Here is a 25,526-nt window from a genome sequence, read left to right as displayed (position 1 = left end):
ATGTTTTTAGATCATAAACGAAAAATCTAGGGACGCTGCTAAAAAAAAATCAAGTTGGTAAATAACGGACACCCTGATATATATATATATATATATATATATATATATATATATATATATATACTGTATGTATATTCTATTAGTTTGAATATGCGTCAGGGCGTAAAAAATGTGATTTCGTTTTTAATTTTTTTTTTAACTTGCTTTTAATTAATATTTTTTTCTTTATTTCTTCAACGAAATCGTTAATGTGCGCCACATGTGGAGACAAAAATATATTCGAGAGCCTCGACGAAACAATGTAAGCAATATAAATCGTAGCTGAAATTTACAGTAGATGACAAGAACTTCTCGGGAAAAAATCATCAGACCTGATCATGCGTTAATCATGCACGATCATGCCTGAATCATGTACAATCATGCATAATCAAGCATGATCGTGCATGACGCTTTTTTCCCGGGTTATTTGAAATAATTTGACTTTTAAATTTAATCATTCTTTTAAATTTTGCAACAAATAATCGTACCGCGAGTTATTTTTTTTTCCTTGGATCATGGTCAAGGTAATAAATTTTCAGCGAAAGTATTAGAGCTTTATTACAGTTGAAAAGGCGTCTCTATTTGTCACCCTCAAAAGAAAGAAAATCAATATAAAACTGGCTCCTTTCAGCCAACTGGGACATGTTTTTATCAAATCTAGATGAATAAGTGACTTTGTACTTTTATAAAACGGTACTTTTTTTGTTGAGTATTTAAAAATAGGATTAAAAATGATATCTTAGCTGAGTAAACTTGATGTTTTTATCGATAGTAATTATTGTATGAGTCTTTAAAAGATTTAAACCAGATAAGATGTTACATTACAGTAGATAATTAAAATCTTAAGGATATTTGAAAATCTATGTGACCCTCAATCTACAGACTTTATATGGAGTCTAGTCAATAGACCTTCACTTTAAATTCATGAAAATCAATACCTACTCTTGCTTTGTTTCTCACATGTAAATTTTTTTATAAAAAACATTTCAAATAATTTTTTTTTTGGTAAATATTTTACAAAAGAATTTATCAATTGACTAAATTTATTTTTTTGATAAGTTTATAAGAATTTCGGCTTAAAAGTTTTAATTTTACTCAATTCAGAAAAATTTTAATTTCTATTGATTAAATTGGAGTTGAATACAGAATTCTAGTGATTGACTTAAAATAAATATTTTTTCTGAAAGATTTATTCGCATAAACGATAGAAATGAAAACAAATTTATTATCGAAGTACCTTGTTTTTATAAGAAGTCTTTATTTTATTTATTACATATAAAAAATAAGGAAGAAGAAAATTCGAAAAAGTTACGAAATGCTTAGGGCCAACTCCTTTAATCGAAACAAGAATCACCCTCTTTGACCGATGTACTTCTAAGAGTCAGAGCATGCGCATTGATAACTCAACACGGGGTTGTCATCACTGAGGAGGGGCTCTCTCTACTGTGACTCAGTTTATCCACCCTCAAACTCAACATCTTGGATTTTACATTTAAATAATAATTTTTATTAAATTTTTGTCTTGTGAAATGCTTTATATCATCATTTAAATTATTGTATTAATATGATAGTAATGTAAATGATAAAAATTAAGTTAATATTGTGAATTGTTGTGAATTTATTACAGTGGATTAACGATTTTCTAGTTGGAGTTTTTAACATGAATGTGAGTATTGCTTTGATATTGACTAAAGCTTATGAGAGCTTTAAAACTTGGAATCTCTGTTGCCGAGTACATTTAAACAATCACAGAACAAAAACTCTAAATATAAATTTATTGTATATTCAACAATTTAATAAAAATAAATTTTATTTCAACTAAAGAGATATTATTTCATTCACTGATGTGAATCAAATAATCGAATTGAGTTTATCGGATTGATTCAAGCAAGATGCTTTTGATATCTAAAAAAACACTTACTTTCCCAAGTAGCACAGAGACAACTTCAAGATGTCAAAAAAATGTCTTTTAAAAGGACGAGACATTTTTTTTTGTCTCAAAGTCATATTTCTTTTTTATATAAATAAGACATGTAGATGTTGGTTCTAGGAGCCATAGAAAATTTGTATTATTTTTCCTATCTTAAAAAAAAACATTTCAATTAAAAAATCGTTTAGATGATGACTAGTTTGACAATTATTTGTAATTTACATTTTGTCGTGTCACTTGTGTCAGGTCTTTTAAGCAGATATTTTTTCGGTAACATAAATTCCTGATCATTTCGTCAACATTTTGCTGCCTTATCGATATGTCAAAAAACAGCCTAAAAACTGATATCTTATAAATGTCACAAAGTCAAGTGTGCTGCTTGGGTTGTTGAATTGAAAATAGAATATTTCGAACAAATTTAATCTTTTGAATTCTATAAAACAAAAAAGTATTATTTAAAATCGAAACAACAATTTTGAAAGACATACTAGCAAAAAAAAAATAATTTGTTTTATTTATATTTCATGAAAGTCACTTTACTTATACTTACAAATTTATTCATTAAAAAAAGTACTCCAATCTTTAAGAAAGCATCAAACAAGTACGAAAGTATACTAGCAATATTTTTCAATGCTTTTTTTAAAAATATGTCACTGTTATTTTGATGAATAATAACTTTGAGTAATAATAATTTTGAATAATTTAAATCTTGATTTTTTAATATTTTTAAATTAAACAAATATTTAAAAATTTATAGTTGAATAATATTTTTAATAGACAATTCGTGGCCTCTATTTATTTATATACTAGAGGTATATAAGAGCAATTAGGGAGTTTGTCGGTTCTAATTTAATTTAAGCCTTAGAGAACACGAGGGTTATTAATTATACTAGTATCTAATCTATTTTATCAGATTATTAATAATCAAAGCATACAAACAAATAACAATAAGACAAAAAAACAGTATGAATAAATAAAAAAGGGGTAACGTGGTCCTTCAGTCGATGGTGGCCTCTGAAAATTATAAAAAAAAAATTTGCCATCTTCATATTTATTAGAAATTAAATTCAGTCGATTTTTTTGAGGAAGCCATCATTGCTCCTTTCTACCTTATATAACTGTATTCGTAAATACACAGAAAAAAGACAATAAAAAAAAAGATTGAAATTTCATACAATACAATACTGTGCTTCGAATTGAAAACTAAACATTTGAAAAAATTCTATAAGAATTACACTTTCAAATAGTAATTTTATTAAATGGAATTGTCAGTAGTGAAGTAAACTTTACAGTTTACAATATACTTTTCGCTCAATAATTTATTAAAAATCTGCAATTCATATTTGAAACTGTAATTTTTATAGTTTTCCATTCAAAGTGCTGTGTTATTATATGAAATTTTAATTTTTCTCGTTTTATTTTTTTTCTTTACCTCAATAATATACTTATTTTTTCAAGTATGAAAAATGTCGAAATAACAATGAAATTAAAAAAATTTGGAAACCGCTTGACCCTGCAGTCCAGCCTCAAAACTTCCCGCTGTTTTCGAGCTCCTTGAGCTCAAAAACATTATTTCAATGCAAGTTCGAGCTCTTTGAGCTCGACAGTATCTTCGAGTACCTGCCTCAGCCGCTTTTTTTGAATTTCGTACTATTTTATCATAATTACATAATTTTTTAAAATAAAACTTATTAATTTAAATTGATTACTTATCAAGAACCCAGTTGAAATATCTTGCTCTACCTCCATTATTAAAAATGACATTTATTATAAAAATGCATGTATTATTTTTTTATTAAATTAATTTTTATAAGTAAAGTTATAAAATTGCGGTTGTTAGTTGCAAACAATAACGAACTAAAAAATATTTTAATTGTTAGTTGTAAATAACTTTAATCGGAAAATTAAAATATATTATTGATTAAAAATTAGTTTAAATCTAAAAAAAAAAAACTAATTATTAATAAAAGAAAACTATAATAATAAGTTATTTGTATAATTAATAATTGATTAGTAGATTTTTTTATTTGACAAAGTCATGGACCACTGATTCACTAACAGTATCCCAACGTTACAAAACGATAATCGGCCAGTCATAAGTAGCCATTCATTGGCCAGCCATCGGCAGCGTCGCTTAAAATATTAAACGGCTGCTAGTAATTAACCATGCTTGGGCCATTACTAATTGCCAATGCTTGACCGAGTGACGGCAGTCAGATATCGGCCGATCTACGGCATTTTTTCCATTAACGGCGACTTTGTATGGGAAAGAGCTTTAGAGCTGATTAGATTCTGAATAGATCAATTTAATAGTTTTTAAAATATGCAAGAGAAACGTTTCGTACGAAAAAAAAATCGGTCTGTCGGTTGACCCTGCGGGCCAGCCCCAAAACTTCCCATCCGTTTCGAGCTCTTCGAGCTCGAAAATACTTTTGTATGCCTTTGTTTTCGAAAAATAACGTTTTTTACCCTTTTTTCTACAACGATATCTCTCGAATGAATAAACAGATTGAGACGTTTAAAGTAGCAATCGACGCGTTCTATTGAGTTCTACAACTGAGCAGATTTTGGAATTGATTTATCAAGTCGTTTTTGAGAAATTTCCAAAATATTAAAAAAATTTTTGTTTTTAATTCTTCCGTTCACGGTTTCTCTTGAACGAATGAACCGATTTTGATAGTTGAGATGGCATTCGACGCGGCTTACAAAGCTTTAGAGCTGATTAGATTTTGGAATCAATCCATCGAGCGAATTAAAAGTTATTAAAAAAAAGAACATTTTTGAAAAAATTTTATTTTTGAAATATCTCCGAACGTACTCTACCGATTAAGCTTAAATTTTCAGTGTTTATAGTAAATAACAAGCTGCGTCGAATGACACCCCAACGATCAAAATCGGTTCATCCGTTCAAAATCCAAGAACCTCAAAACGTCGTCATCTGTTGGAATTTCGATTTTCGCAACAATAATTTCCCGAAATTTTTGAAAATCTTCGATTTTCTTAGCGCGAAGTTAAAAAAACAATTTTTCTTTTGTTCTTTCGTCGACAATATTTCTCGAACAGATTATTCGATTGAGACGTTTATGGCGGTAATCGAAAGTTGCTATCGAGTTCTAGAGCTGATTAGATTTTGGAATTAACCGATTGAACAATTTTCAAAACATTCAAGAAAAACAAAAAAAAAGTTTATCCTTAGGTCTTAAATATCTCAAAATCTATATGATTAAATTATTTCAAATTTGCACGAAATCTAAGTTCAAACGGACTCTTTTGAATGCCGCAAGAACACACACACACACACACATTTATGAAAATGTCAGAAGAGCTCCTTAGGGCTTTTAAACGCCGACACAAGTAGAAAATTTGATTTTTGAAAATCGGGGTGAAAACAATAACTTTCCGAATTTGTGAAAATTTTCAATTTTCTTAGCAGAAAGTTAAAAAAAAAAAAGTACATTCAAAAGTGTAGTTCTATATTGCTTAGTTAGTTATTTAAAACTGGAAAGTCATTGTCCTGTTACAAATGTTATAGTCTTAGTGTTGTAGTGTTGATATATCTCTATTTTAATCAATAAACACTTATATCTTTACACATCTTTCTTTTTTTTTTTTTTAATATAACTTTTTTAGGTTTCATCAAAAGTACCCTCGTACTCGTTTAAGTTCACGATATAAATAATTGTAGGATGTAGAAGAAAGTAGAAAAAAAATGCATTGTGATTGTCGTTAGTAATCGCGTCTTTGCCAACAGTGTTGGATATCTTCCAACTGGTACTTATTTTCTAGGAAGTAAGAAGTTAAACATGCCCACAATATTTGTATAGGATTGTTATTGTTACTGCTGATGTTTTTATTTCTAACGGCATTATATAATAAATCAATTGTAATACATTGATGTTAATTATTTGTTTTACTTTGAGTTGTGAAGCAATATATTTCTTCGTAATAAAATGTCGAAAACATAGACGTTTTATAATTTAATTTCATATTTAAATTAAATATTTACTAGCTTAAAAGCTTCCAGTTCTCTCTATAATGTAGCAAACATTAATACATATTTATATTCTATTGGTGTAAATGCATTGCTGAGATCGAAGTAATGCTCCATTTTGTATAACTCATTTAGCAATAAAAGTTATATGTAAAATTTTAGTTGGCGCTATAGAAATCAGTATTTTAGTAAAATCTTGGTTTAAATATTTACTAGTTTCAGTTTAATTTATTCAAATTCTTTATTGATAAACTTCAAAAAAAAAAAAGAAAAAAAAGGAATTTTTATTTTCATTCTCTATGGTTTACTGCTTGGCGCATATGTGCGGTTTGAATCAACGAGGGTTGTTATTTTAAACGAGCATGCATCATCTCGCATGTGCGTGGTATACACATGATAAAACATACAAAACGACTAATAAGAATTAGGTACATTGATATCCACGTGGCAGCATGACGTATAAATACGTTTAATCCTTAATAAAATATCTAATGGTTAACTATTTTGAGATTTGGATCCGTTGGTATTTTTTTTTTTATTGATAAATTTAAACTCTGAAATAAGACAATCTCTTAGTTTTTACCTTCCAACTCTCATGCAGAGATTGAAAAAATATTGATATTATTTTTAGACAAAGCATGTAATAATAAAATTTATATTTACTAATATATTTTTTACGCAAATCATAGAGAAAGTTGGGATCAAATAAGGTCAGTAAGAAAGCAATGTGAATATATGAATATTAGATTGACTGAATTTTTTGTTTTTAAATTCAAAAGTCATAGGGGTCATATAAATATGTGAATATGCACCCACAGATTTTATCTTAATTAATTTAAATGATTTATAGATGCTATTAAAATACCAAATACCGGATAGTTTAAACCCTTATCTTTATTTGTTTTTTGAATAAAAAGCATAAATAATTTTTTATTTTTTTATACGATTTAGTTAATTGATTTGACTATATAAAGTGAATTTACTAGACCCCGGCAGATCCGAATTACGGTAATAAATCACGATATTCGGAAGAATTATGGTATTTTACGATAAAATACGATATTCCACAGTAAAAACGCGGTAATTTTACCGCAAGTTTGCAGTAGGGACCCGGTAATTTACCGTGAAATTGCGGCACCTGCGGTATTTTATCGTAAAGTGAAGTGTTGCACTCTAAAAACGATAAAAATAAAAAAAATCCCTAGCGGATCCGTATTATGATAAATTACCGTATTTTACCGCAAAACCCCGTAATTTACTGCACATTTGCCATCAAATGCGGCATTTTACCATAAATTATCGTGTTTTGTCATAAATGACCGCATTATACCATACAATGCCATACGCGAAAAGAAAATTATGGTAACTGTTTCTAGTACTTTTATGAATATCATCCTATACCGTTATGGTAATGATTACTTGGGATTATGGGATATACACCCATACTTTCTAGGAAAAGTTTCCATAAGTATGGGAACAATTCCTATTATTATGGTAACAGTATCCATATCGCATGTGAAAGAATCATGGTAATGATAACCATACTCATAGGAATAGTTCCCACAAGCAAATAGTAATCGATCCTATAACCACATTGTAATGGTTCCTAAGTGTATATAGGAATAAGCCCTATATATTATGGTAACTATTTCTATAATATTATTGTAAACATAACCATCATATTATGGTAATTGTTACCATAATATTATAGTAATCATTCCCATAATGTATGGAAATTAATACTATGATATTATGGTAACGATTACCATAATATTATGGGAATAGTTACCATAATAGTATGGGAATGGTAACCATAATATCATGGTAATAATTCCCATGGTATTTCGAAATTATAATAATTTTTTTTTTTGTAAGAAGCGTTTTTTTTTGTATATTACAATATTTAGTATACAAAAAAAACGCTTATTACATGGTAACGATTACCATGATTCCATAGGAACTATTCCGATACCAGATGGGAATTATACCGATAATTATAGGAATGATTATCATAATATATATGGGTGCCGTTCCTATAATCAATATTTGAAAAAAACCGGTTGCCATGCAGTATGGGAACCATTCCCATAATATATTGTAACTGTTACCATAATTTTCTCTCCGTGTAGTTTGCAGTTAAATGTCGTACTGTACGGTAATTTGTGGTCAAATGCCGCTGTATCGTCGCAAACTTTACGGCGAATTGCCGCAATTTTACCGTAAACTGCCGTACTTTCCTTTTTGCCGTATAAATACCGGATTTTACCGTAAATTTCGGCAAATTCCCGTAATTCGAATCCACCAGGGTAGCATGCAACAATTATCTTAGAAAAAAATTACGATATATCTGTGTACGATCTTTGAATAAAAAAAAAATATGATACAATTTTCAGAAAAATTATGAAATTAATTTTTTTAAAGCTTTACTTTGACCAACATCTACTTTACTTGTTTTATTAACTATAATTAAAAATAATAAACTTTTGAACCCTACATAAATTTATTTTTTTAAATTAAATTTACTAAATAAAGAAATTATTTAATAAGAAAAAAATTGTATATTTTATCCAAACAAATAAAATTATCATATTTTTTAAATAAAGCTTTATAGCGCTCACTATAAAAGAGCACAGCCCTAAAGCTTTTATCTATTAAACTATAAAAAAAAATAACAATAAAATTATATGGAGGATAAAAAAAGAAAATAATTTTATTTATCGGAAAATTGAATATGATAATAAAGTGATGGGAAGCCTCTAACACCCGAGTTGATTCAATGAGTAAGTGAAGAGGAGTAAGTATAGTGAGATGAGCGTTGGCAGTGCTCTATTCTCGCCGTGCACTGGGTATTTATTAATAGAGATTAAACGTCGCGTCGTGTAGTGTCGTGTGCAAGTGTTCTCCCGCGCGGTTGAAGTCCAAGCTAGCAGTTAACTCTGATACTACATCCGAGCTTGTGGTCCACGAGTATTACAGATCATATGTAAAATATCTAACTAATCACTCAACACTATTTATGCACCACATATTAGTAATACGTGTTTCAACTCAATCTCAACCCCAAGATAGAGAGAGTATCGTTTGCCATTAACGTGCTTAAGTTACTCAATAAACTTTCTTTGATATTACATATATTTTATTTAATTTCTTATCACTGTGTTATAAATTAACCAGTGCTTATTTCATTTGGATTATATTTCACCGTGAATCAATTTCAGCATGCAAGCTACCTTAAGCTACTGAGTAATGCGCTGAATTAAGACTCAACCGGAAGTGACATTTAAAATTTTATAATTATAGTGCCTTTTTTTTTTTTAATATTTTGTTTCGTGTTATAAAAAGTACAGTTGTCTGCAGAAATAAAAATTTATATGTGTATTGAACTATAATAATTCAAATGAGAACGACACCCTGTTATCACATCACCCATTTAATTAACTGTAACAATTGGTTCATCACTTGTTGCAATTTAAAACGACTCAATGTTCTTACATTGACGTCATCCAAGTTATTATCATAATAAATTGGTACTTGTTATCCTCGAAATAATATTTTTTACAAAGTAGTCATTATTATGATACATTCAATTAAATTTTAAACCATTAATTTAAAATATTATTTCATTCATTTTATTATTCTTCGATCATAAAAAAAATTTTTTATAAATGAAAAAAAAATTGTTTATTCATATATTAATTTCAATAACGTTAGATATATTTACTTTTTGTTTTTATTCATTATTAGTAAATTTATCTCTTATATGATATTGATATTTTCTCGATATCGTGTATCATATTTTTAAAATATTAAACTATTTTAAAAAATTGTTTGTATATAAAAATGACTACTTCGCGATGAATATTTTATTGAAAGTTAATTTATTTAATTAATTAATAGAAATTCGATCAACAGTGTGATTTTTTAAATGTAGAAATATTTATTGTAATTCATAAAATACTATATGTTATAGCATATAATGTATAAAAAAGTGCAGTGAACTATAATGAACATTTTATATTTATTTATTTTTTTTTTTTTTGCTTCTTGTTCTTTTGACTTTGTGCTTTTAAATCACTAAAATATACTGTGTATGAACATTAGTGACAAACGAAAAAAAAATTGATAAAGAGAAATACAAACGATGCAGTAAATAAAAGAAAAGAGGCATTAGAAAGCCTTTAGTACAACTAGTACATTTTTCAAATGATGCTAGTGCTTTTTTTGTGTGTAATAATGAAGATAGCAGAGTTATCAGTTGGGCGTGTAAGCCCGACTTTGTCATCAAGACATTCGCCTCCTTACTATATTCATAATTTTAATAATTATAATGACAATAATAACAACAACAATAAACTAAAGCGACGTAATAAGATTCAAAAATGGATAAATATTAATAATAAATATCAATACAACAACAAAAAACGTAAGATATTATTTTTTAAATGTTTCTTTAAATGAATTGTCCAATTACCCACGTGATAAATAATTGTTCTAATAAAAAGCGATAAGTACCTTAAGTGGCAGATGATTAAACTTCACCCCACTTCCTTTCGATGGATCAAACGAATCAAACTTATATAAATTTAAAAAAGAAAATAAATGGATTTTAGTATTTCGGATAAACAAATAATAAAAAATTTTCTTTTTATTTTAAAATTTTATAAAAAAAAAAAAACACATGAATTTATACTTATATTTTTTTTATACTGATTAATATATTGTACATCATGTAAAAATGAATTTATATAACAGCTGGTGAAGAGCCATGTGCGTGTCAAAGTAATTGATATATTACATTTTATCTCATTCAAATTTATAAAACGAAGAAAGTTTCATTTTTATTTTAATTTTAAACTCTGTGCACTTTAAATTTTGACTATTTTCTTTCAAACTATTATAATTTTATTTCAAAATTCTTAACCAAATTTGGTCTTCAGTTTAAGAGGGGAAAAGGGTCTGAGATACAAAAAAAGAGGATATTTTTTTTTCAGAGTACCTTCTTCATTAAAATTCTTAAAATTTGTGACATTATTAAGCATCATTTCAAGAATATTCTGCTAAATTTTCATGAAAAAATATTGAAAAATAAGCCAGTGGTAGTGGGTAGTGGGGAGAACCGAGTCAACTAAAAAAAAAGTCTATATGTGGTAGGCAACATAACTCATTTGAAATCAAAAATCCAAAAAGATTTCTTTAGTACATAAGCTTATCGTGGATTTGAACGAAGAAATAAACAAAGTTTTAATTTTTGAAATTGTGATAAAGGTGCAATGGAAAAACTCAGATTTTTACCAAAGATTGTTCCTTTTTGTTTAATTGAAAAATAAGTAGTTATTGAAAATAAAAAAAATCCTTCGTTCAAATCTAAGATAAACTTATGTACTAAAGAGATCTTTTTGGTTTTTCGGTTTCAGTTGAAGCAGCCATGAGTTATCCTGCTTACGGCATGGAGACTTTTTCTCGCCTCCGGGTGGAAAGCGTCAACTTTCTTTCCTCTGTGCAAAGTTGTCGTTTTCCGCCTCCGCGAGGAGAAAAATAGTATACACTCCCGGCTTCGCCTCGGCCAACAATTTCATGTGGTCTGAGATATTTCTTTCTTTACTTCCCTAGGTGTGTAATATACTATTTTTTGAGGTGACTCGGTTCTCCCCACTATCACTGGCTTATTTTTCAATATTTTTTAATGAAAATTTAGCAGAATATTCTTGGAACGATGCTTAATAATGTCACAAATTTTAGAAATTTCAATAACGAAGGTACTCTGAAAAAAAAAAAAAAATCACAAAAATATGCTCTTTTTGTTTGTATCTAAGAGCCCTTTCTCACCTTAAGTAAATTATATACAAAAAAAATATTTTCAAAGTAAGAATATAGGTATCACAAACATTAAAATATAAAATTTAGTTTTATATTTCAATAGGCTTGAAATACGATGAATATAAGTATAATAATAATAGTTATAAGTTAACAGATGGAATTTCATACAAACTAAATAATATCAGTGAGTGCCAAGTTATTTTGCACTTATTTTTTACATTGCCAAAAAGATTTCAGACTCGTTATTACCCAGAGCCAGCAGACTTAAAATTGTCTAAAATAACTCCATACAGTTGAGTTTTCTGTGCAACATCTACTCAAGAAGTAGGTAGAGTAAAAACGGTATACGCCCGGTTATAAAATGCATCATGCACTTGAACTATTTCATGTATCGTATGTTCTCGGATACGTCTTGTTATTTAAGTTAAAACTCCCCATTATATACTTTAATACTTGCGCAAAAAAGCTTTCATTATAACAAAAAATGAAATAAAAGAAATAAAATATATATTGTCAAACATATCTTTAAAAAATTGTTGCTAAATTATACGACAATACTATGCTGAGTTTTCACTTGCTGTCATACTGTTATATATCAAAAGTTATATTAATTAGTAATAAATACTTAGCATTGTACTAGCTATCAAATAGTCATTGAACTTAAAAACTTAAATATCATATTACAATTACTCATGCGTAATTAATACCTTCATTATGAAGACAATGAAAGTTTCTTTTTTTATTTTATTGTTATTATTATCAGTTAAGTAATGATGTCGCTGATGATAGTTTATAGCTACTTGTTGGTCGTTAGCTAGTCAGTATTAAATTGTAAACGAACAAAGTAAGACGCCATATGGACGTGTACAGATTTATTGTGATTTTCTTAAATATTTATTACGTAAATATTTTATGCAAAGTCCGGTAGAAATTATTTATCATTGTGCTTTTATAAATTATTATTACCCAGGAGAGGTAAAAATAATTTTTTTTGTACTCAAATAACACAAATACACAGCAGACAATAATCTTTATCGCTGTCAATAAACGTACAATAAATTTTAAACAATAAATTAGCATAAACACAAACCAAAAGAATTACTAATGTCTACTATGGATATTTTTTAATTTAATTTTCTCAACAGTGTTAGTTTTTGTGTTCAATAATTTTGTGTAAACATAAAAAAAAGTTAACGATAATAATTTTTTTTTTTTTTTCATTAAATACAATTTATATTTATCATTTATTTATTAATAAATAAATAAATGAAAAATAATTGTACTGCTAATTAATTTGACATTCGTCACACGTACATGAAAGAATACGATGACGCATTTTCTGTATGACAAAGCCGTTAGATAAAAAAAAAAAAGTTTATTTTAAAATGACTAAATAATTACATATCATTATTTGACATTTAAAAACTTAAAACTAATTTTTTCTGTCTCTTAAAAATTAGTAAACAAGTTAGTTCTAATTAATAGGCTGAAAAAAATCAATAACAATAAAATAAATCCACCGATAAAATTTTCAAATATAAAAATGGCGGGAATGCGCCGCTTTTTATCACAAACGCATGCGCATTAAAACTAAACCAGCCATACTTGTGTGACGTCATTTAGTAACATCCCACACTTCATTTTTCTCTACACGCATACTACGCAATATGTAAATATATATACAGTGATGTATTAATGTAGAATGTAGCCCTGAACGAGCATTTCGAAATTCTTATTTGAAGCCAGTAGTGCCGTGAATAGAGTGATGGTGAAGACCTCGTGTCTCACCGACACTCTGTTTTTAATTTTATTATTCTTAAACTTTCAAATAAATTAATTATCATTGATCAATTATCCATAGAGTGTCAAATTATAAATCATGCGAATTTAATTATTTATTAAATGTGTCATAATATTTTATTGTTTGAATAGTGTATCGCCTACGTATCAGAGGTAGATCAATCGTACAATTGCCATGTAAGAAGGTTAGCAATGTCTCGTTAAATAGGATTCTTTTGTGTATTATAGTGATCAACAAACATAGTTTTTTTTACTTTCTACTCTCAAAATATGAATCAACAGTTTACTGTTTTAATATGTTATTTTATTGAAGTGTTTTTTAATCATCATTGTTATTTGTGTGCCCATTCATGTTCAACAACATTCTATTAAAAGGGAAATTATAAGGCGTTGCTAAACTTTCTCGTTTCTAGTTATATTTTTCTCATGGATTGCTTTTTTTTTTAATTAGTTGTATAATCATATTTAAATTTTCTACTTATTTAATTAACACAGATACCTAATTATGAATACAGAAAATTTATATCACTAGTAATTTAAGATATTGATATTCGAATATTATGAGTGTAAATGTAGCAGATTTACTATTTTTAAATTACGTATAAAAAATCAAATAATTACAATAATAAAATTTAAACAAATGCATGTACTCGATTTTGAATTGTCCAAACATGCATTTTTGTATTTTTATTTTATAAACATTTCAATTTATTATTTCAAAAGTTTTTAAAATTGTCAGATGCCCGCTAACTTTACTATCATTTAAATTTGAGTATGGAGATGAAAAAAAAAATTTATTAGGTATATAACATAATTATAATATGTTTACAATTGACAATACGTTATTAATAATTCAAACATATATTTATATATTATAAATTTATTCATAATTGTTATACTTAGTTTTATTAATTATGTACAACGATTTTAAATAATTGTAAGGAGTTATGATGCAAGTGTATCGTGGGCACTTTATTTGATTTAAAAATTTCAATCAATAGATTTATATATTTTATAAATAGAATAATTTGGTGTGTTGTAAAGTTCATAATTTATTTATTTTCTTTTTGTTTATTTTTAGGTTCTGGTAAGAGAGCTGCAATGATGGAAGATCCACAGACTCCCGGTTCGGATTGTAATTCCAATCCAGCAGATCCTATTTCTCAGGATCTCATAAGCTCAGAATTTATTCAAGATAACTCTGATTATCAGTGGTTTATTGATTATGGGTAAGTGATAATTTTTTTTTTTTTTTTTTTAATTATTATTATTATTATTATTATTTTTAAAAGAAGTGATCGTTTTAAAAAATTTACATTTATTTTATTGTTACCAAGATATTAAATATTCATTGTTTGTTAGTAGTTTCAAAATATATATGTTTGTTATAACATTTATATTTATTTTGATGGGTACTTATTATTTGAGAATAATTAAAGGCACATCCGATCCACATCGATAAAAAAGTTTTATTAATTGGCGACATTTCGTTAGTTTCATGCACCAGCATCTTCAGACTAAATCTATAAAGTTTATTTACTGTTTTATAATTTTTACATGTTAAATTTTATATAATTAATGTTTTTTATATTATAGTTATAAATAAACATTAAATCTTGATATTAAATTTTTAAATATTTTACTTGCAATTTTTTTAAATCAAAAGAAAAAAGTTTTTTATACTATTTATTTTAAAATTTGACATTTTTTTAAAATTCTTTATTAAATTACAATCTATTGAAATTTAAATAATTTAAATGTTATATGTTGTAAACATCAAGAAGAATTAAATATTAATATTATTTCGGATATATCTTAAAAAATAGTTGTATGGTTCATTTATATATGTAAAAATTTTTATGAATCAGTATGTAGATAACAGTCGAGAATACGATGAATAGAAGTTGAAAGATACAATAAGAATGTTTAATTTTAAGGTCGAGTTCTATAATTTCTGTTCTAGTTTTCGATAGCTTATCTTAATACTATAATTTTTTTTATCTTGAGCACTTAAAAAATAAATATTTGATTTTTCTCTAATACAATTATGCGGTTATAGCTTTAGTGTAAAAAAATTTAATTTTACTACAAAATTTATATTTCCATACAAATGTCACTTTTATCATAAATTTATTCCGATAACTTTTTATAAGGACAGTGGTTATAAGCAGGATTTATTTATTAGATTTATCATGGTGGCCACATTTCTGGCAAACTTTGAAAAACTGGAAATGTCAGGGAATTATAAATATACTGGAACAATCAGGAGAAAGTCAGGCAATATCATCACAAAGCTGGAAAAATTTTAACTGTCTTTTCTTTTGACTGAAAAAATCCGATAATTTTTTTTTTTTTCTTTTAAAATTGTTCAAAAAGTGACGAGGTACGAATCCGATTGTAGTACCGTCTTGAAAAAAATTAGTGGAAATTGATTCCAACAGTGAAAAATAAAGCAGTTAGAATTAAAAAGGCTATTAGAAAAAAAAAATCTTCGTAGAAATCAATCGTCAGGATCTTTAAGCTATTAACATGCATATTGACAAGTTAAAAAACCAAAAACATTAAAAGTATACATAAGTCATGAACTAATAAGTTTCGCTATATTTGTTATTCGCGTACTTGATTAATATTTTATTAATATTCTATAAAACGTTCTTATTTATGAAATTTATTCTAGTGAAAATGTAAAATTTATTCATATTCTATTATAGAGTAAGTTATATAAAAACAGATTTAAAACAAAAAATAAAAAATTATTCTTTTAATAATTTAAAAAAACAACTTATGAACATTGAAAAATAATAAAATAAAGTTTCATTTAACGACAATGATTGATTGATTATTGAACTGACTTATACCATTTTATTTTGAATTAAATAAATATTTCCAATGATTCAATATTACTACATATGATTAGGAAATTTTTTGATTATTTGACTGGAATGTCTGGAACAGTAATAAATAAAATAAAAAATTTTCTTGGAAAAATTAAAAGTTACCAAATAATAAGTATGATTGGTTTTTTTAAATATCTCTATAAATATTGAATGATTCGTAAAATTATAGGATACTTTTTTTGTAGCGCTTTCAATTTTTTACAAGAAAGCTGTCTTGTAATTTTTTTAAAAACTTAATAATTATAAAAATATTTTAATTCTTAAATTTCAAGAATTAGATCTAGATATTTTGAATTTAAAACTGCTGCTAGTTGAGTTTATATTTAATCATCAAAAGTTTACTATTAGCAAATTATTTATCTCAAAAAAGTTACAGTCTTCAATTTTAATCAGTATTTAACTCATAAATCTATCAATTTATTTCAAATGATAACTAGAAGATAATTGAATATATGTTGCTATAAATAAAATAGTGATTAAATATTACTAACAAATAATTTAAACTATTTAACAGATATCGAGATGGGGGATTACACGTCCATCCAAGCGTACTTTCATCACTTTCTACTTCTTATACTCAAGAAGACTTGGGTTACTACGACGACTTGGCAAGAAATCTGGATGCCAATCTTGCTGAAGTTGATATGGAGAGTTTTCGAACAGCAGATATACATACTTTGCTTACAGCTTTACCTGTTATGTGCACCGATCCTATTCAACAGTCAGAGGTATTTTTTTTTTTCTCATAAATATTCATTAAATAACTTTATTTATTTTTAAACACCACGCCTGAAAAAAAAATAAAAACAAATTAAACTATTTTATCTAATTTTGTCAAATTAAAAGTTGTAATAAATTTTGTGTATATTATAACAGTTTAACTATCAAAGGGAACGTTATGCCAGTATATCTGGTTCAGTGATGGAAAAAATCGACATTGGTTCGTCAATAAGTCCTCATACTAGCAGTCAGGTATGAAATGGACTGGATCTCAAAAAAAAATTAAAAAAAATAAAATATAAAACAATAAATAATTGATACGTAATAAGTTTTACATTATTACCATTTTTTTTTTGCTTATTAAATAAATTAATTTAATTTATTATTTATTATCAGTTATCAGTTTGCGCTTATATATCAATCGAGCATGATAACAAAAAATGATCCATTGCTCAAAGGACATTTATTATTATTATTATTATTACTATTATAAATAATTCAAATAAATATTTTAATTCAATAGCAGCATGTCAAATGGGAAATAAATATTTTTCTGATATTATTTTATTAATTAAAAATAAATATTTTTGTTTAGGGAGAAGATTCAGCATGTTCTACTGCGGATACTATTTCAATCTGCAAGTCATCGTTACTTTTTTCACCTGTTAAAGAAACACCAGTATTGCCACCGGGTGGTAGTTATAGTGTTGATTCTCTTGACTGCGAAGACATGTTATTGACGTGTCAGGCTAATAACAAAAATAATTATACAATCGCTTTTGAAGGTAGCATGACAATGTATTCTGATGGCTCACAAGTTGATTTTGAGAGTCAAGGTGATATTGCTATTTTTTTTAAATTATTAGTTTTGTAAACAATTAAATTAACTTGTTGACCTGATAAATTTACCGAAATAAAAAAAAATAAATCTGTTTGCTGGTTCATTTGATTTTATTTGGTTCCGTAACAAAATATCTACGGACAAAATATCCATGGACAAAATTTAAACACTACGAAATATCTACAGACGAAGGTACCAACCGAAATAATATCTTGTGTGTAAATTATAGGTCGAGTATTTTTTAAAAAATACATATGTTGAACAAAATTAATTGTCAATTTATTAATAATTATAATAATAATAAAATTAAATGTATTAATCATATAATCTAAAGACAATTACTTTTAATTTTAAACTAACATTATAATATTAATTAACATGAAAATAATTAATATAACTTTTTACGAATATAACTCGTCCGTCGATATTTTTACGCGGATATTTTGTTGTAGACATTTTGTCCGTAGATATTTTAGCGCGGCACCTTTTATTTATTTGATTAATAATTAAAGAAAAAAAATATTAACAATTTTTTTGATATATTGCAGATAAACATAAAGCATATGAAGTACGAGAAAATTATTATAATCCAAGTAAAATAGATTTAAAAAATATATTGGATTATTCAATGGCTTGTTCAGATTCAAAAATTTACACAACTTGGAGTAATTTAAAACATTTATCGACAAATAAAGTTATGAAACGTCATGGATCTGGTAATAATAATACAATGCCAAATTTTCTTCAAGCAACAGCAGCAACTATACCAGCAACAGTTATGTTAAATTCAACTAAAAGGAGTTTAAGTTTACCAGATTTAAGAAAAACCCGTGATTTAGAACAAATAAATGTTCCATTAAATTTTTCAATGGACTCTGCAGAATCACATCATCAACAATCGCATAGTTCTGGTTCAGTAATGAGTAGATCTGTCAATGAAAGTTCAAATAGTAATACATCAACGGGTAAAAAAATTCAAAATATGAGTCTCGTTAAATTGTTTATTAAACAAAAAAGTATGAGTGCTGAAGGTATGAGTTTAACACTCGATCAGTCAGATTCAGCAAGTGATAATGGTTGGCCTACAAGTAATAGTAGTAGTGAGAGCAGAACAAATACAAATACACAAATACAAATTAATCATCATAATAATATTAATCATAATGATACATGTAAAAATAACATTCCAGATAATGATTTTTCAATAAATTGGGTTAAAACAGACTGTTATAAAAGTACTGGAACAATTAGCCATGACGGTAGTTCCAGTAATACATCAAAACGTGTGCCATCAATTAAAGAACTAAAACAAGAATCACCATCTGTTGAAGAATTATCTGAGAGTATTTTAAAATCCGAAATAATAAATGATAAAATCCAATCTGAATTACTACAGTTAAAAGATAATAATATCAAAAAAGTATGGAATAAATCATTAGAACAAGAAACAATACCAATATCTAAAACAACTGGTATACAAACAATAAAAGAAGTTGAAGATAATGCTGTACAGACATCACTTATTTATAATTTATCATCTAAAAATGATTATTATCCATATTTACGTGAAACATTTGTTGATAAAAAACCAGTTTATGTTGTTTATCCAAATTATGCATTACCAGATTTATCATTTTTAAATAATAAACAAGTTAAACTTGATAATGTTGCATTAAAACCACAAGAAAGAGTAAGTCTTAAAAAAACTGGACGAAACAATAGACCATTTTCATGTAATGACATTGAATCATTGAAACAACGTGGATTTTCTCATGTTAAAGATTGGGAATCATTGACATTTTTATTACCAACCGAGTATCGTAAAGTTTTACATGACGTTCCTGAAGTACCAAGCCACATTAAATTGTCTGAAGAAAATAAAAAACCTCTATTTTGTTTATCACCACCAATGCGACACAAAGGAGCTGTACGTAATACAGCAGCAGCAGCAACAAATGAAATTTTACCAACAAATATATCATCTAGTAGCAGTACTGGTACACAACCATCATCAGGTTATCGCGGATCATCAACAATTCTCAGTGATTCCTCATCAAATCAACAAACAAGTACCAATCCACTTTATCTTTATCGTTATGACAGTGGTAGCTCAGAAAATAGTTTAATAAGCCATGATAAAAAGTCGTCACATCGACCTGGTAGTAGTGTGAGTCAAACAAGAACTGGTAATACTGGATTTTCAAAACGATCTATTTCTTTACCACATGGAGAAAAAGAAAATAACATTGAGTATACTGGCAAAGTACCACCACGACCTCCTTTACCTCGAAGTATTTTACGTAAAAATAGATCAGCGACAAATAAAAGATACAGTATGTTTGAAATGGGCGGAGTTGAAGAAGTTGATGATCATTTAAAATCAGAAGCTGAATCAAATAAACGAATGTCACTACAAGAACCATATTATATTAATAATGATTTACAATTACTACGTCACGGGCGTATTATTGATTCTGACAAAGATGTCGACGAAGTTGAAGAGAAACGTTACGCAGAACATATGAGAGAAATTGATAATTATGGTATTGCTGAGACAATTGATGTTGAATCAAGTGGCGGTGATGATGTTAAACAGCTTGAAGAATTTTTAAAGCGCAGTGGATTTTCATCAAGTAGTGATGATGGTGAAGACCCTGATATTAAATTAAGATCTTATGTTAGAAAATTTTTAGCGCTAAAAATGAATAAAGATACTGTCAAAGCTGAAATGCTTGAATCACAAAAAAAAACTGTCAGTTTTGCTGTTAATAGACGACCATATTTAGATAGTAAAATTTTACAACCGGATATTAAAGATTGTCATGATGATTTTGATAAAAAAATTAATTTTGATGATAAACAAATAATGATTAATTCTGTTAATAAAGCTGTTGATTTATTAATTAAATTTTGGAATACGCAATTAGACTCAAGATCTGTTGATTACAATGATAAAATAGAATGTTCACAAATATGTTTAAGTAATTTATGCCCGGCATTATATGCAATAATGTCTGATGGTTTAAAACCACAAATAAATTCAACTTTTGGTCCTATTGCTAACAGTGTTTGGCAAGTTGTTGAAGCATCATCACAACAAGGACCACTTACAAATACACTTAATGAATTAGTTAAAAAAATAAATAGTGAAGATTTTATGACTGAAGGATTACTAAAATTTCATGCCTTTGTATTCGGATTACTAAATTTACGGGCATTAGATGCATGGTTTGCATATTTATGTACACGTGAAACAATATTACGTAAACATTATAATAGTAATAGTTTATTTGTTTGTGGTATCGGTTGCGCTAATTCACGTAAATTAATTGATAATTTTCTTAGTATTTTAGATCCACTTGCATTTTGTCCATTCCAATTAGATCTTTTGTATCAATATCGACAATTACATAATAGTTTTAGTCATGTTAATAATATTATAACAAATGATAATAATATTATTGTGACAAAAGATAATTTTGATAAACAACAAAATATATTAATTCAAAGTCCGAAAAAAATACGACCACGTTCTTGTGGTTTTGATAACAATATCACTAAGGCTGAAAATACAAATGATATGAAAAAACGTTGGAGTAATATAGCTATTGGATCTAAAATGTTTCCTGTATTGGATAAATTAATTTGTGATGATTCTGAAGATTATACTGATAGCTTAGAGCATTCACCGTTAAATCGTGCTTGTAATCGTAAAAATATAACCAGAACATCAACTGTTAAAAACGCTGATGATAATGATGATGATGATGGTGATGATAATCAAGATAATGCTGGTGCAAGTGGATTGAAATTTAAAAGATTACAAGAAAAATGGGAATTAATGGTTGGTAAAGATGATACACGTGATAGAGAAACTAATAATACAACATCACCATCATCACCACTTCGAACTCCTACTGGTGTTACTAAATCTAAAATTCCTCGGCTATTGACATCACCAATAAAACAACCAACAAATAGTCTAACTGGTACGAAAAATAAAACTGTTACTGGTATACCTGTTAAAAAATCAATTCCTAGTACAACGAGTAAAATTTTACCGAAAAAACCAACAGATTCAAAACTTAAAGAATCATCTAGACGCACTAGTCGTGTTGATCAAGATCATGTCACTCCAAGAACACATTTAACGCGTCCGAGTTCATTACCTTATAAATCTTATGCTCTCAATGCTAAAGAAAAAAATTTGATTTCACCACAGAGACGTGCTGTTTCAACATCTCTACCAAGACCAAATACTCCAGCTGCTTCGAAAGCTAATACTCAATTAAAACGTCCAGTAAAGTAAGTTATTTTAATTATAATTATAATTACAGTCAACCTGAGTGACTTTGGCCCAATCAAAGTAATTTGAACTGAATCTTAAAATTATGCTGAGGTTATATTTTCATTTCAAAATTTGGTATTAGGCAAAAGTCTCAATTATTGACATTATAAGTAATTAATTAATTATTTCAATGTTGATGATAAATATAACAACAGAATGCCAATCATTCAGATGAAATTACTACTTATTTGAATTTTAAAATGTCTATTGATTACGAATATAAAAAATTAATTATCGATATAACTAGCCAAAGTTACCCAAATTTGAATTTTAATTAATAAAAAATATCTGTTTTTAATTTATTGGTATCTCAATTTACTACGATAACAATTTGTTTAAATTTTCAATACAAATTTTATTTTCGATTTAAAAATACTTAAAAATTATTAGAATTATGGAAGCTTTTTGAAAATTCAATACTATAGACTAAAATTTTTATTGTTTATTTTGTTGATGATTTTATTTTAACACTTCATTTCTTAAAAAGTTTAGAAAAAAGAGCGCGAAAATAATTCAAAAAATAAACCCTTTGAAAACAAGTTTAAAAAAATTACAATTTACTTGTAATTGATCCCAATTTTTTTTTTTTCTTAACTTTGTAGGAATAAAATAAAATGCTCAGAAATTATATAAAAAAATTCTTTAACTTTTGAAAATTTTTATACATATTTTGATATAAAAAATGTTAAAACAAACCATTGAAAAATAGGTTTTAGAAAAATTAAGGGCATTTTCAGACATTACCGCCCATCTTTTAAAAGCATGCAATGACTTTCAATTGTCATAACCGTATTCCAATTTAATTAATTAATTAATAAAAAATTAAAACTCTAATTGAAAAAAGAACAACGTAGTCGTAATATCACCGAGATATAGAATTTAAAAAAATTACTTACAGTTGATATCAATTGGAAGTTGATCAAAATTTGTTAAATAAATTTTTTTAAACAAATTTCGTTCAACTCCCAACTGATATCAACTGTAAGTAAATTTTTTAAAATTCTATATTTCGTCAAAATTACTTCAACGTTGTCCTCTTGTCAATTAAAGTTTCAAATTTTTTTTATTTAATTAAATAAATTTTAATACGTTACAATTGAAAGTCATTGAAAATTTTTAATAAGTGGGGACACTGTCTGAGTATGACCTTAACATAAGTTTACAAAAAAATACTGAACCACCTAGTATTTTTGGTTTAAAATTTTTAAAAATTCTAGTTAATAGAACTTCAAAGGTTCTTAATTTAGAAAATTTCTCAAACAATTTTTTTTACATGGGCGTAATTAAAAAAAATTAAATAAAAAATTCTTTTTTAATTTACGATACTATAATTAAATTTAAATAATGAAATTGTTTACACTTAAAACATAATTAATTTAATTTTACAATATGTTATTTTAGAGAAGTACGCACTCTAACTCATCGACTTCCGTCAGACAATGGTCACTTATCTTTTAACGAAGGCGACAGACTGAAAGTTATCTTGGAAGTAGATAGCAAATGGTTATTATGCGCAAAGGGTGATCGTAAGGGCTTAGTACCAAGAGCTTGCGTGCACGTTTGTCAGACTTAGCCCAAGACATAAATATCAGCACGAAAATTTAAAATTTACATTATAGATATTTAACAGAAAAAAAAAAAATTAATATATATGAAAATCACAAAATTCATTAATTTAGGCTGGCAATAACGCCTTGCACTACTGTCATTAAAATTCGTGTCATATTAATAAAGATAAAAATTAATGACTATTTATTTTAGTTTAATGTACAGTGTAACAAAGATTTAAATGAAGAGTAAGAAAATAATGAAAAAAAAAGTAAATAAATAATGATAATAATAAAAACTAATCAAGTATTAATTAATGTTAATGACTATGACAAAGATTAATGTTTATTATATTAATTAATAATATATTTTTATTTTTAAATTAATCTTAGAATTTCATTAATGTCATTAACTGAATAAAAAAAAAATTATATGACAAGACAAAAAAATAATAACTAGTCAGTCTCTCGATACCAGATTGTATTTAATTATCTAAAGAGAACACATATTTATATCCATTGTACATATACACAGTGTAACGACAATTTATAAAGTAACGTTAATAATTAAGTAGTTATAACATATACTTATTATAATCATTATTATTTTTATTATTATAGTTATTATTATATAAATGTAACTGTGATAATCAGGAAAATAAGTTTATCAGTTTGTTTACTGTTTCGTTTCGTTTTATCCTTTAATATTAATTTAAAATGAATTAATTTTAGTGACCTTTGTTTAATTTAAAATCATAACGTTATTTAAATAATGTTATCTCTACAACTCACATTATTTACTTTTTATTTAAACATTAGCTATACGAATTTAAATTGTATCCGGTAAATATTTAAAATAATCTTTTTTTACTTGCTTATCGCTTATTGTATCTTGCGTATGTATCCCTTGCATATCGATTTAAGTTTTAATTTAAATACTATTTAACTATTTCACTGTACAGTTTGATGTTACCTATTATTATGCAATAATGCTCGACTTTAGATTCTTAGAACCATAATTATAAAGAAGAAAAAATTAAAAAATAATTTATTATTTAAAAATAAAGATGATAAAAAATAATTGTGAACAAAAATGTATGTATATATTTAATGTATGAAATAATTTATCTTTATATAGCTTTGCTAAAAAAAAAAAACTATAATCATTATGTTAAATTACAAAGATATATAATAAAACAATAAGATTGAAGCAATGGTTTGTCATTATGCAGATTAAAGACTTGAATTTTGATATCTAATTTATATATTTTAATTATTTAAGTTATATCTTTAAAGATTGTGATTGTTGTTGAAAAAAAAAAAATAATAATTTAACGATTCTCAAAAGGCTTAAAATTCATCAAATAATTATAATACTGAAAGAAGCAGACATCAGGCAATTTCACTATTTTTATAAACAAATATTACTTGTAAATGGAAAATTTTTTGAAAATACACTAAAAAAAAATTTTTTAAGGGGGGGAAGGAGTTTGAGATACAAAAAAAAACCTATTTTGTGATTTTTATTCAGAGTACCTTCTTTATTAAAATTTTTAAAATTTGAGACAATGTTAAGCATCATTTCAAGAATATTTT

At 26.5% G+C, this 25,526-nt stretch overlaps 1 protein-coding gene across 7 annotated transcripts; it reads left to right on the top strand.

Annotated features, from left to right (window-relative positions):
* The first annotated feature begins 1,662 nt into the window (after window positions 1–1,662).
* LOC103570548 (uncharacterized) lies at window positions 1,663–25,011 on the top strand. Of its 7 annotated transcripts, none has more exons than XM_014441170.2 (7): window positions 1,663–1,705; window positions 14,659–14,806; window positions 16,989–17,202; window positions 17,351–17,446; window positions 17,790–18,030; window positions 18,584–22,340; window positions 23,785–25,011. In XM_014441170.2, exons 2-7 carry the CDS (start codon window positions 14,679–14,681, stop codon window positions 23,954–23,956), a joined length of 4,608 nt encoding a protein of 1,535 aa, XP_014296656.1. In that variant the 5' UTR covers window positions 1,663–1,705; window positions 14,659–14,678; the 3' UTR covers window positions 23,957–25,011. The 7 variants fall into 7 exon arrangements, with proteins under 7 accessions (XP_014296656.1, XP_008546549.1, XP_014296650.1 ...); XM_008548327.3 differs by lacking the exon at window positions 1,663–1,705 and adding an exon at window positions 10,008–10,383; XM_014441168.2 differs by lacking the exon at window positions 1,663–1,705 and adding an exon at window positions 12,609–12,752.
* Window positions 25,012–25,526: the final 515 nt, after the last annotated feature.

Source organism: Microplitis demolitor, chromosome 3 (assembly GCF_026212275.2).
Source record: "Microplitis demolitor isolate Queensland-Clemson2020A chromosome 3, iyMicDemo2.1a, whole genome shotgun sequence".
Taxonomy (NCBI): domain Eukaryota; kingdom Metazoa; phylum Arthropoda; class Insecta; order Hymenoptera; family Braconidae; genus Microplitis; species Microplitis demolitor.
This window is presented reverse-complemented; position numbering and strand designations above follow the sequence as displayed.

What these genes read in the sequence shown, in the direction of transcription:
- LOC103570548 (XM_008548327.3), top strand. Translation starts at nt 10,164, where the DNA reads ATGATGCTAGTGCTTTTTTTGTGTGTAATAATGAAGATAGCAGAGTTA. An exon ending in TCAATACAACAACAAAAAAC is followed by an intron (nt 10,384 to 14,658) that starts GTAAGATATTAT and finishes GTTTATTTTTAG; the next exon opens with GTTCTGGTAAGAGAGCTGCA. An exon ending in AGTTGATTTTGAGAGTCAAG is followed by an intron (nt 18,031 to 18,583) that starts GTGATATTGCTA and finishes GATATATTGCAG; the next exon opens with ATAAACATAAAGCATATGAA.